We start from the raw sequence: 14,165 nt of genomic DNA on the forward strand, positions 1-14,165 counted from the left end.
CCGTGGGCTGTGACGGGCGTGAGCTCTGATGGGCGTTTTGTGTCGTGGGCATCCGCCGTGATGGGCGTGAAGTTGCGGATAATGGATGAACCTGTTATTACATGCCTCCTTTCTGCTCCTTTTCTTCTCTTGTTTTTTTTTTCTCCTAGGGGGGAGGAGGGAGGGGGAGAGGAAGGAGGAGGAGGGAGGTGGGGGTGGGGAGGGGGAGGGGGAGGAAGAGGGGGGAGAGGGAAGGAGGGAGGAGGAGGAGGAGGAGGAGGAGGGGGATGGGGAGAGGAAGGAGGAGGGAGGTGGGTGGGGGGAGGGGGAGGAGGAGGGGGAGAGGAAGGAGGAGGAGGAGGAGGAGGGGGGGAGGGGGAGGGGGAGGGTTGTGGCGTATGGGGAGTCTCTTTGTTATTCGTTGACGTTCCATTAGGCATTGCGGGAACTTATCTTGGTTATGGACAAAAGGAATTTTCGGATTTGTTTGTGTGTGTGTGTCTGGGAGGGGGAGGGAGGGAGGGTTAGAGGGAAGGGGGGGGGGGGTGGATGTGTTTATGTGTGTGTGTTTGTGGGGGTGTGGAGGGGTGTTTGGATGCGTTTGTGTGTGTTAGTGTGTGTGTGTGTGTGTGTGTTTGTTTGTATATGTATATGTGTGTCTGTGTGTTTGGATGTATGTGTATTTGGATATGTGCGTGAGTATGTGTGTGTGTGTGTGTGTGTGTGTGTGTGTGTGTGTGTGTGTGTGTGTGTGTGTGTGTGTGTGTGTGTGTGTGTATGTGTGTGTGTGTGTTTGAATGTGGCTATGTGTCTGAATGTGTGTGTGTGCGTTTGGATATGTGTTTGTGCTTGAATGTATGTGTTTGTGTGTTTGGATATGTGTCTGTGTGTAAGTATGTGTGTGTGTATGTGTGTGTGTGCATGCATGTCTGTACGTACATCATCTTTTTATAACACCACTCCAAAACAACATACTACAATTAACAACCCCAACACAAACAAAACAAACCAAAAAAAATACATCCTTATTTTTTACACGAGTTCCCCCCCCTCCACTTTCGAAAACGTGAATGAAACGTGTTTACTCCATCACTCACGGACCGAAATCGCAAAGATATGACTGGCTCCTTCAAGCTTTTTCCCCTCGGGTGTTTTCTGCAGTTGTGAGTGAAACTGATTGATGGAACGCGTCGGGACGTGTCTAAGATACTCTCGGAATGAGGGGAGGAGAGGGGAAAAGGAGGGGGAAGGAGGGAAGGGGAAGAGAGAGGAGAGAGAGAGAGGGAAGGGGAAGGGAGATAGGGGAAGGAGGAGAGGGGAAAAGGAGGGGGGAAAGGAGGGAAAAAGGAGGGAAGGGGAAGAGAGATGGGGAGAGGGGGAAGGGGGAAAGGGGTTGCGGAAGGGGAGATGGGGAAGGGCGGAGGGGGAGAGAGGAGACATGGGACAGGTGGAAAGGAGAGAGGAAAGGGTGGGGGAAGGGGAGAGGAGAAGGGTAAGGGGAAAGGGGAAGGCAAGAGAGGGGGAGAGAAGAAGAGACATGGGAAAGGGGAAGGAAGAGGTGGAAAGGGTTGGGGAAGGGAGGTGGGGAGAGGAAAGCAACATGGAAGGAAGGAAACGAGAGAAAGGAAGGAGAAACATGTTAAGGAAAAGGGAATGGAGGGAGGGGAAGGGGTAAAAGAGACGGAAAGAAGGTGAAGAGGGAGCGAATGGAAAGGAAAGGCGGAAGGGAAGAGGAGAAAGGGGGGAACGGATGGGGAGAGAGAGAAGGGAGAGGAAAAGAAGTAAAGAGAGAGGAAGAGAAGAAAAGAAGCAGGGAGAGAGGAAGAAGAAAAAAGAAAGAGAGGGCGAGAAAGACGAGAAAAGATGGAGAGGGCGAGGAAGAGGAGAAAAAAAGGAGAGGGAGAGGAAGAGGAGAAAAGAAAGAGAGGGAGAGAAAGAGGAGAAAGGGAAGGGAGAAAAGGAAAAGAGCGAACAAATGGGAGAGGAAGAAGAAAAAAGAAAGAGAGGGCGAGAAAGACGAGAAAAGAAAGAGAGATAAGGAAGAGCGAGCGAATGGGAGAGAAAGAAAGGGGGAATGAAGAAACTCATTGTGAGAAATTTGCGAAGCGTAAATAAAATGTTTTTCGATATTTCTTCTCGTGGAAAAAATGTAATACAAAATGCCATTGAGTTGAATTGACTGGAAAATGCTAAACAGAGCAAAGGAATATAAAGTATAAACGAATATATAATAGGGAAATGAACATACAGAGTGAGAGTGCAAGAGAGGGAGAGGGAGAGAGAGAGAGAGAGAGAGAGAGAGAGAGAGAGAGAGAGAGAGAGAGAGAGAGAGAGAGAGAGAGGGAGAGAGGTGAGAGAGGGAGAGAGAGAGAGAGAGAGAGAGAGAGAGAGAGAGAGACAGACAGACAGAGACAAAGACAGAGACAGAGACAGAGACAGAGACAGAGACAGAGACAGAGATAGAGACAGAGACAGAGACAGAGACAGAGACAGAGACAGAGACAGAGACAGAGACAGAGACAGAGACAGAAAGAGACAGACAGACAGAAAGAAAGAAAGAGATGCATGAGACAGATTGTAAAACTTCAATGAATAAATCAATGAAATGATAAAGACATACCATTCTGACATGCCTTTGGTAGGAATGATATTGAAACAAAATTGCACTTTTGGAAGGAACAAAGAGGATAATGATAAAGACCCTAGTAATGTGTGATAATTGAAATTAAAACAAATGAGTACTCTTAATGAATCAACCGACAAATAATAGAAATGATGAATAATCAGATAACGAATGAAAGATTGTGTTAGAAATATCTTGAAGCTAATGAAGACAATACACCTTGGCTCTATCTTTACATGATGATAATGAATTCGTAATAATCTCCCCTTTCAAACTTTTCTTAATCAGCATAATTATCATTTCCACCGAAACGATTTTTTTTTATAAATCTCTCCCACAAATAGAGAAAGAAAAAAGACACGATATTTCATATTGTATTTCCCTATACATCAGTCACCCCCACAAATAAATAAAGAAAAAATAGACATAATATTTCAAAAGTCATACTACATTTCCCTTTACATCAGTCTCCCCTACAAATAAATAAAGAAGAAAGACATAATATTTTATATTGCATTTCCTTATACATCAGTCACCCACACAAATCAATAAAGAAATAATAGACATAATATTTCACACTGCATTTACACCAGTCTCCCCCACAAAAAAAAAAATAAAAATAAACATAATGTTTCAAGTCATACTGCATTTTCCTTTACATCAGTCTCCCCTACAAAAATAAAAATGAAAAATAAAATAAAATTGAAAAGTCACTCTGCATTTCCCTCGATTTTTATCTCAGTCTCATCAGCGCAGATAAGAACGACGTTTGTCCTCCCACAAGAGACGACGAAGCTGATTACAATTTCGGTCCCAGATTGAAATGCAAATCCAGTTTCATTGTCCGAATTGACGGTGTCCATTAGCGTGCGATTTGTGTTCATTTTCGGTTTCATATTTGCTGAAGGCTTATCCACGCGCCAGAACAAATCAATGTAGGAGTTAATGACCTCCCAATGTGCCCGCCTCTATTTACGAGGTCAAACTAGGTCACATCGGGTCGAAACGCTCATTTTCGTGGTCGTACCCGCGTGTATCACGAAAGACTGTCACATCCTAACTCACTTTCACGTGGATTACGGATAAAATGCACAAACCAGTCTAGAATCATGTTTATAACAGGCTATTTTTAATATCTCTCTCTTGGGTTCCTGCCTGCGTGTGTAAAATTGCAACAACACTAAGGTTTCCGCTGCAATACACCAATGGGAGTGTTCATATTTCTGTGGTATTGGTCTGGTAAAACTTTGTACAACAATACGGCGTAGGAATGCTGTGGTGTGGAAACTTTGATGTAACCTTGGGTAACGCCAGGGTATTCATGTTCATATTTATATCTTTATTTTTATCTAAGTCCATATCCTTATCTATCTAATTACGTATCTCTTTATCAGACTATCTGTATATCTATTAGTCTACCTATACATCTATTTTCTACCTACGTATCTAATTGTATATTTATCTATCTATGTGTTTATCTATCTACCCGTTTATCTATATATTTACCTATTTGTATATCTATCTATCTTTCTGTTTACTTTTATATTTATCTATATATTTATATATGTTTATACTTATACATATTGATACATATACATATACATATACATATACATATACACATACACATACACATACACATACACATACACATGCACATGCACATACACATACACATACACATACACATACACATACACATACACATACACATACACATACACATACACATACACATACACATACACATGCACATACACATACACATACACATACACATACACATACACATACACATACACATACACATACACATACACATACACATACACATACACATACACAAACATGCATATATATAGGTTATATAAACAACCGACAACGTTAACTAACTAAGGTCAACCGTCACCGACAGGTACAGGTGTGGAAAAGGCGATGTTGGGTCGTGATCCGCGGAGACAGGTCACCGGAAGATGGCGCCACGAGGTCAGGTCAGCTCAGCCTCAGCGTGGAGATCTACACGCGCCACGAGGGGTCAAACCACCCTACAGAGGGGACCATTCTGCACCTTGACCTTGTTCACAGGATTCGTCGCGCCAAGTCCAAGTAAGTCGATTTTTTTTTTCTTTTTTTTATGTTCGCCTGAAGTGAAGCTGGATTGTAGGAACTAGGATTTTTTTTACCTAGGATTATTTACCTGGAATTTTTGGACCTAGGACTATTTGACTTGGTATTTTTTGAACATAGGATTATTGGAACTAGCATTTTTAGACCTAGGATTTATGAACCTAGGAATATTAGCCCTAGGATTTTTTAACCTAAGATTATGTGACCTAGGACTTTTGAACATAGGATTGTTTTACCTAGGGTTCTTGACCTTGAAATTGTGACCTAGGAATTTTGAGCTAGGCTTACTGGACCTAGGAATTTTAACATAGGATATTTGACCGCGAGATATTTGTTTTTTTATGACCAGATGAGGTTCTGTTCCTATTATTTCATTTTCTTCCTCTTTCTCTTTCCTCTCCCTCCTCCTCTGTCCCTGCGCTTTCCCGTCGTTTTCTCTTTCTTCCTTCCTTTTTCCCTCCTTTTTTCTTCCTTCTCTCCCACTGTTTTTCCTCGTGTTCTCTCTTTCTTCCTCCTTCCCTCCTTCCTTCTTCCACTCACTCTATCTCTATCTTTCTTTCTTCCTCCTGCCTTCCCTTTTTCTCCCTTCCACCCCACTGTTTTCCCTAGTCCTCTCTCTTTCTTCCTCCTTCCCTCCTTCCTTCTTTCACTCGCTCTCTCTCAATCTGTCTTCTCTCTCCTCCTCCTCTTTCTTCTCCCCCACCGTTTCTTCTTGCTCTCTCTCTTTCTTCCTCCTTCCCCCTTCCTTCTTACTTTCGTTCTCTCTCTCTTTCTTCCTCCACTTCTTTCCTTTTCCTCTCTCTTTCTTCCTCTTTCATTCTTTCTTCCCCTTCTCTTTCCTCTCCTTCGTGGAGGAAAGAAGGGGAGAAACAGAGGAAGAAAGAAAGAGTTAAATCTAAGTAAAAACGTATTTTTTATTGTTTTCTATGTATCCCCTTGTCTTGTTTTGTTTTTGTTTTGTTTTTTATTTGTGTGTTTACGTTTCCTTGTTTGTATTTGTATATTTACGTTTGTTTGTGTGTTTGTATTTTACTTTTTTTGGTTTGTTTGTCTGAGTGTGTGATTACGTATTCTGATTGTTTGAATCAGTTTGTTTTCTGTTTATTTGTTTGTGTATGTTTAGGTTTGTTTGTTTGTTTATTTCCATTTATATTTGTTTTTGTTTTCTGTTTTATGAGAGTTTTTTGGTCACGTTTTCATTAACACTTTTGCATCCTATAATCGTTTATTTTCGCAATGATTCAAGTGTGATTGCAATTATTTTTATGCATATTCATTTTGCTTGAATTTGTGTTTACGTGATTCTACATACGATTAGAGTATTTTTTTTTTTTTTATCATGTTTGTGATTTCGTGCTTTCAGTTTACCCACGTGTACTTTTTTTTCTTTTTTTTTTGCCATGATCCAAGTGCGATTTTTATTATAGATATATTTAATCGGACTTGCTGAACCGGCTGACGCAAATTCCCATGATCATATTATCGCGTTAATCCATATTTGCACTTCTGGTCGATTGCAATACGTCAGATGCATGCAATCGATATCGCCAATAACACGACATGCACATAAATTGTATCATTTTGTACATACGTATATATTTCTCTTGATATCTCTTTCTCGCTTCCTCCTCTTTCCTCCTCCTCCTCTTTCCTCCTTCCTTTTCTTTCCTCCTCCTCTTTCTCGTTTCCTCCTCTTTCTCGTTTCCTCCTCTTTCTCGTTTCCTCCTCTTTCCTCCTCCTCTTCTTTCCTCCTCCTCTTTCTCGCTTCCTCCTCTTCCTCCTTCCTCCTCTTTCCTCCTCCTCCTCCTCCTCCCTCCTCTTCCTCTTCCTCCTTTTTCTTTCTCCTCTTCCTCCTTCCTCATTTTCCTCCTTCATCTTCTTTCCTCCTCCTCTTCCTTCCTTACTCCTCTTCCTCCTTCCTCCTCTTCTTCCTCCTCCTCTTTCTCATCCTCTTCCTCCTTCCTCCTCTTCCTCCTTTCTCCTCTTTCCTCCTCCTCTTCCTCCTTCCTTCCTCCTCTTTCCTCCTCCTTCTTCCTCCCTTCCTCCTCTTTCCTCTTCCTCTTCCTCTTTCCTCCTCTTTCTCCCTCCTCTTCCTCCTTCCTCATCTTTCCTCCTCCTCTTCCTCCTTACTCCTCTTCCTCCTCCTCCTCTTCCTCCTTCCTCCTCTTTCCTCCTCCTCTTCATCCTTCCTCCTCCTCTTTCTCGCTTCCTCCTCTTTCCTCCCCCTCTTCCTCCTCCTCCTTTTTAACAGGATATACACATAAATCCTATTATTCTTGTACATACATATATTCATGTTTCTCTAGTTGCTTGCCTTTATGAAAACGATTGCAATGGTTGACGTACGTGGTGGTCGGAGGGGGGGGGAGGGGAAGAGGGGGACTTTTCATACATATACATGTTGATAGGTACACGCGTGGAAAGAGATGTGTAGAGCTAGCGGGTGTGTTGGTGGGGGAGTGAGGATGGGGGTGGGGGGGTTGTCTGTTTGTGTGTGTTGGTGGGTGGCTGGGTGGGGGTGGGGGGTGAGGTGTGTGTGTGTGTGTGTGTGTGTGTGTGTTTGTGTCTGTGTGTCTCTCTCTTTCTCTCTCTTCCTCGCTCTCTCTTTCTCTCCCTCTCTGTCTCGTCTCGTCTCTCTCTCTCTCTCTCTCTCTCTCTCTCTCTCTCTCTCTCTCTCTCTCTCTCTCTCTCTCTCTCTTTCTCTCTCTTTCTCTCTCTGCGTGCGTGCTGTGTGTGTGAGAGAGAGAGAGTATGTGTGTGTGTGTGTGTGGATGGGTGTGATTGTGTGTGTTAGTGTGTTTGTGTAGATGGGGGTGATTGTGTGTGTGTGTGTGTATGTTAGTGAGTGTGTGTGAATGGGGGTGATTGTGTGTGTGCGTGCGTGTATGTGTGTGTGTGTGTCTGTGTGTGTATGTGTGTGTTTGTATGTGTGTGTGTGTGTGTGTGTGTGTGTGTGTGTGTGTGTGTGTGTGTGTGTGTGTGTGTCTATGTCTGTGTGTGTATGTGTGTGTGTGTGTGCAGTTCAGACGCAACCATAAGCTTTTCTCTATACTGAGAGAGATAAGGGCGCACCACAATCTCAGCGCAAGCACACATGCACATGAATCAACAAACCGCTGTAACTTCGTGAAAGAGAGAGACAGAGACAGACAGACAGACAGACAGAAAGGCAAGCAGACAGACGGTGTTTCATTGGTGGAGCGACAGAACAGACAGGTAGGTAAACAAAGACAACAAACAGACGGAAGTATAAAGAAAGCTAAACAGACAGGCAGAGATAAGGAATGGCAGACAGACAGACAAAACAGACAGGCTAACAAAGACAACTAACAGACAAAGGTATGAAGAAAGGTAAGCAGACAGGGAGAGAGAGGAAAAAGACAGACAGACAGACAGACAAACAAAGACAACTAACAAACGGAAGTATAAAGACAGCAAAGCAGACAGGGAGAGACAAGAAATGACAGACAGACAAACAGACATACACACAGATAGACAGATAGACAAACAAACAAACAAAAAACCCAGACAGCAAAACCTTCCTTCGTTCACCCATAACCGTTGTCCCGTTCACCTCCCCCCCCCCCGCCCCCCCCGCCCCCCTTCGACCGATTCCCCTCTTCTAGAATCAATTTCTGTTTCGGCTTCTCTTGAGGCCGATCTCCATGTATCTCTTTCTCGTCTCCCTCCCTCCTAGATCCCCCCCCACCCCATTTCAATCCCCCTCCTCTCCCTTCCCCCAACCCCACCCCAATGCCCCTCTTCCTCCCCCTTCCCCCTCCCCTCTCCTTCTCTTTTCCATCTCAATCCCCTTCTACGTCCCCTTCTCCCTTTTCTTCTTTTCCCCTCCTCTCCTCCACTTCCTCCTCCCTCTTTTCCTCCACCCCCCCCTCCACCTCCACCCCTCCACCTCCACCTCCACCTCCACTTCTCCACCTCCACCTCCACTCCTCCACCTCACACCTCCACTCTCCACCTCCACCTCCACTCTCCACTTCCACCTCCACTTCCACCTCCACCCCACCTCCACCTCCACCTCCACCTCCACTTCACCTCCACCTCCACCTCCACCTCCACTCTCCACCTCCACCTCCACCTCCACCTCCACCTCCACCTCCATCTCCACTCACCTCCACCTCCACCTCTCACCTCCACCTCCACTCCACCTCACTCCATCTCACTCACCTCCACCTCCACCTCCATCCCCACCTCCACTTCCACCTCCACCTCCACCTCCACTTCCACCTCCACCTCCCCCTCCATTCCCTCACCTCCACCTCCACCCCTCCCCCTCCACCTCCACCCCACCTCCACCTCCACCTCCACCTCCACCTCCACCTCCACCTTCACCTCCACCTCCATCTCCACCTTGACCTCCCCCTCCCCCTCCCCCTCCCCCTCCCCCTCCCCCCCCCCCTCCACCACCTCCCCCTCCTTTCTCCTTCCCTCCCTTCTGCTCCTCCTCCTATCGTTTCTCTTTCCTAATCGGTTACTATTATCGAATTCCCATCGTCGATTTCTGAGACGCTGAAAAGTACCGTCGACTCCTTCCTTTTTCTCTTCTTCCTTTTTTCTTGTCGTTGTTCTTCTACTGTTTCTTCTCTGTTTCTATTTCTTTTATTTATTTCCTCTGTGTCTCTGTCTCTGTTTTTATTTTTTATTTTTTTTTGTCTGTATCTACCTATCTATCTAGTTATTTGTTTATCTGTTTGTGCGTCTACTTATTGGTGTGGTTGTCTGTCTCTGCCTATTTGCCTCTCTCTCTCTCTCTCTCTCTCTCTCTCTCTCTCTCTCTCTCTCTCTCTCTCTCTCTCTCTCTCTCTCTCTCTCTCTCTCTCTCTCTCTCTCTCTCTGTCTCTCGCTCGCTCGCTCTCTCTATCTCTTTCTATCTATCTATCTATCTATCTATCTATCTATCTATCTATCTATCTATCTATCTATCTATCTATCTATCTATCTATCTATCTATCTCTATCTATCTATCTATCTATCTATCTTCCTTTTTCGCTCTCTTTCTGCCTATCCCTTCCTCTCACCTCTTTCTCTAGTTCCCCTTCTGTCGCTCGATCGTTTTCTCTCCCTCTCTCTTCCCTCTCTATTCCTCCTCCCTTTTGAAGTCTGCGCGGATTGTGATGTCTGTATTAATGGTAGATCTGTGTTGTGCTATTTGTAGAAACGAGTTCATGGTTAAGCTTGTCAAACTAAAAAATGACTCGGTTTGGATTTTTTGTTTTTGTTTTGCAACTGCACCGTGCAATAGAGCCACAGTCTTCGTGGGAATGCAACACCGGTTTATGCCTGCTGATCGTAGAACCAGGTTGTGCAATCGATGGGAAAATGAATACTTATTCTGAACGGCAATGCGGGAATTGCGTCCATTTTTCTGGTTAACTCTTTCTGATTCATTTTTTTTCTGTTGTGTTATCTTTTCCATTAGTTCTTACTGTTTTTTTGTCATCTACAAATGTATCAACCCTCTTCCTCTTTCCCCCAATTATTCCTCCCCTCTTTTCCCCTTTTCTTTAGTCCTTTTATCCTTAATGTGTTTTCGCTTGGAAATCATGCTGTAAATAGACCCAATAACAAAAAAATCGTTCCTCGTATTCATACAAAGGACACGAGGAATAGGGAATTAAGAAAAATGGGATTAGAGACGTGATAAGAATAATACCAATAACAACGAGAGGAGGGACACAGAGAGAGAACGAAGTTAGCGGGAGAAAGGGGAGAGAGAGAGAGAGAATGGGATGCCACGCTGTATGGTTTTCAATTTTGCGTGCAAATTAAATGCTTGGCTGGCCTGCTTTCTCGTTCGTGGCGTAAGGGCTCTTATCACTATCAGCTGTCGGTATTGCTGATTGCTCTCGGCTTTCCTCTTCATATGAAAGGGTTAGTAACGGGCGTAGGTCTATGGAGCGAAGGCAAGCACCGGACTCCCCGCGTCTCCTCGTCGTGGTCGGGAGGGGAGAGTTGAAAAAGTCTACGGTAAAATTTTGCCCGATTTCACTTACTGCCTCTTCGTTTTCCTTAGCACTGTTTGTGATATATTGAAAGGCTTATTTCTTTAGATATTTTCACTGGATATAATATATTTGCGTTTGGATATTCTGATACAAGATTCATGACAAAGTTGACAAGTTCTACTACTCTGTTTTTTGAATTTCTTAAGGTCAAAATCGGATGGGTGTTCTTACAAAACAATCGATAATTATTGTTATATGACAATTCTGAAATCATATTTTGCTAACGATTCAACCGAAGCTTAAGCAATGCCATTAGATTCCTTTCTAAAACGAAAAATCTGTTATTCTAGAATTAGAACAGATTGTACTGATGTGAGTATGAAACAAATAAAGAATAGACATGTTAAACATTTGAATAGACAGACAAATACACAGAAAAAGTGAATATGACGATGAAAGTTCGACAGTAGTTTAAATGAAATGTGTGTGTGTGTGTGTGTGCGTGTGTGTGTTTGTGCTGTGCGTTTGTGCTTCATGTGTGAGTGTGAGAGACAGAGACTGAGGGAGAGATAGAGAGAGGGGGGATGGAGCGAGAGAGAGAGAGAGCGAGAGAGCAAGAGAGAGAAAGAGCGAGAGAGAAAGAGCGAGAGAGAGAAAGAGAGAGAGAGAGAAAGAGAGAGAGAGAGAAAGAGAGAGAGAGAGAGAGAGAGAGAGAGAGAGAGAGAAGCAGAGCCAGAGACAGAAAATCATTAACGGGGGGAGAGTGTGAGTGAGAGGGGAGAGAGAGAGCGAGATCCCTTATCCATCTATCTCTCTAACCCTTTATCTATCTATCCCCCTCATCCCCCTCCGCCTCTAATTAACAGAACCAGCATTTTTTCTTTCTTTCTTTTGACATTGTCTGTCGTCAGCGTTTATTTGTGTCCAGCTGCTTTTATCCAATTACCCATTCTTGTTTGTTTTTTTATTGTGGATGTAGGAAATATATTTTTTAGAAGAAAAAATTCAATTTAATCAGTATTTTCACCCAAAATTTTCCACACGTATTCTTGTTTTTTTTGTTGTTGTTTATTATGGATGTTGGAAATATATTTTTTAGAAGAAAAAATTCAATTTAATCGGTATTTTCCCCCAAAATTCTCCACATACCTATTCTTGTTTTTTTTAAACTATTACGGATGTAGGAAATATATTTTTCAGAAGAAAAAAAATAATTTCCCCCCAAAATTCTCCACTTACCTATTCTTGTTGTTTTTTTTTTAACTATTACGGATGTAGGAAATATGTTTTTCAGAAGAAAAAAAATAATTTTCCCCCAAAATTCTCCACTTACCTATTCTTATTTCCTAATTTTTCGGATGTAGGAAATATATTTCTTAGATGAAAGATTTAAATTTTAATCAGTATTTCCCCCCCAAATACTCCACGTTTTCACTGCTATGGGAGAAAGGTAGCAGCAGACAGTGCTAACACAGACTTCAATTACCGGCTGCAAACAAAGGAAGCAAACAAGAAAACGGTTCTCTGTCGGACTTTGTTTGTTCTCCGGCCATTAATCAGGAAATTAGCGGTGACTCTACCAGTGTTCTTTGTTCTTTTGTTCCAAACCAAAGAAATACCGAGAGAAAGCCAGCGAGCCGGACCGCAGCGGGCGTGCTCAGAGTCCAAAACCATTTCTTGCGAGTAGACACGAAGGGAGATAAAGAAAATATATATATATGTATTACTAGTGCTGTGGAAACATCTCGTTTGTTATATAATTGGCAATTATTTCGCGGCACTGGTAAGGCTATGGGGCTATCTTTGTGTGCTATTTTAGGTAAAGAGGAGGTGTTTAATTGTCGTTTGCAGGTGATTTAACTCTCTGATTTCTTACTGACATGTTCTATCTCTCAGTCTTCACTCCTTATTGAAATCTGGGTTTTTATCCCGTAGACTTTTGTTGTGCATTATCCCATGTTGTGAATATTTCTTAATATTAGTCTTATCCTTATATTGACACGAACACAAAGAAAACTTTAAACGTATAACCAGATAGAAATGGTATTATCATCTTTAAAAAGAAGGAAAATGATAGAAAAGAAAGGAAGGAAAGAAAGAAGGAAGGAAAAGGAAAGAAAAGAAAGGAAGGAAAGAAGGAAGGAAAATGATAAAAAAGAAAAGAAGGAAAGAAGGAAGGAAAAGCATAGAAAAGAAAGGAAGGAAAGAAGGAAGGAAAATGATAAAAAAGAAAAGAAGGAAAGAAGGAAAGAAGGAAAGAAAAGGATAGAAAAGAAAGGAAGAAAAGAAAAAGGAAAACGAAGGAAAAGGAAAATGAAGTCTACAGAAAACTACCCAGTGAGGCCAAGGGGAAATAAACTTTGGTAAAATAAACAAAACTTTGATGCTGAAAGAGTGGCCGCTTTGGAGAAATATATATTTTTTTTCTTCCTTGGTACAGATGCAATTTCCTTTTTCGTGTTTCGGAAATAAAGATGGCAAATTCTGAATGGAATCAATTCCTTCCCCAATTAATTTTATATAATCAGGCCAATTTGGTTGCTTGCAGGAAATCTTTTTAAACAGAGAAGACAAAGAGTCGCGAGCTATTGAGAAAATAATTGCCACAAAATATACACTGCTGATACTCTTGAGAAAATGATTGCCACAGACTCACCGTGAAATACAGAATTTATGAAAAGATAATAATGATACGGTAAACCCTCTTTTACATAATTACACGAGTCAACATCATTATACTCCATTGCAGAAAATTGAGGTTTGCAATAAGTCTTTAAGAATTACACAAGATCATTCCAAATTTCTTACCCCCTTTTACTCCCCTCCCCTCCCTCCCCTCTTCTTTTATATTACTCTGGAAGAATTACCCCTTCCCTTTTCCCCTTCCCCTCCCCTCCCTCCTTCCCCTCCCTCCTCCCCTTCCCCTCCCCTCGCTCCTCCTCTCCTTCCCCTTCCCTCCTCCCTCCTCCCCTTCCCTCCCTTCCCTCCTCCCCCCTCCCCTCCCCTCCCTCCTCCCCTTCTCTGTGTCATTTTCTCCTTCCCCCCCCTCCCCATTCCCCCTCTCCCCTCTCGCCATCTCTACCCCCGTCGGTCTTGTCTAACGTTCCCCTCCTCCTTTCCCTCCTCTCTCATCCTCCCCAACTCTACTCCCCTCCTTTTCACCCTCCACTCCACTCCCCATTCCATTCCCTGCTCTAACGTACTGCTTTTCTTCCTCCCTTCCCCTCTTCACTCTTCTATTTTCTTTCTCTCTCTCTCTCCCTTCCGTGTCCAAGTTTCCTCTCCTCCCTCTCTACCCTCCCCGACTCCCCTCCTCCCTCTTACGTCTAGCCTTCCCTACTCCCGCTCCCTCTCTCTATCCCCTTCCCCTCCCCTCCCCCTCCCGCCCTCTCCTCCCCACCTGTCTCCTCTTCCCCCTCTCCCCTCCCGCCCCTCTCTCCGTCCTCTCCTTTTCCCCTCTCCCCTCCCGTCTC

General features: G+C 43.4%; 1 protein-coding gene across 1 annotated transcript in view; it reads left to right on the forward strand.

Moving 5' to 3' along the window:
- Positions 1–4,517: 4,517 nt before the first annotated feature.
- LOC113803374 (uncharacterized) overlaps positions 4,518–14,165 on the forward strand; it is a gene marked incomplete at its 5' end in the record, with an annotated part of 155,015 nt that continues 145,367 nt past the window's right edge. Inside the window, 1 exon segment of the mRNA XM_070123774.1 lies at positions 4,518–4,708. Within this exon segment, the coding sequence (XP_069979875.1) occupies positions 4,518–4,708 (191 nt within the window).

Source organism: Penaeus vannamei, chromosome 7, assembly GCF_042767895.1.
Source record: "Penaeus vannamei isolate JL-2024 chromosome 7, ASM4276789v1, whole genome shotgun sequence".
In the NCBI taxonomy this organism is placed as follows: Eukaryota; Metazoa; Arthropoda; class Malacostraca; order Decapoda; family Penaeidae; genus Penaeus; species Penaeus vannamei.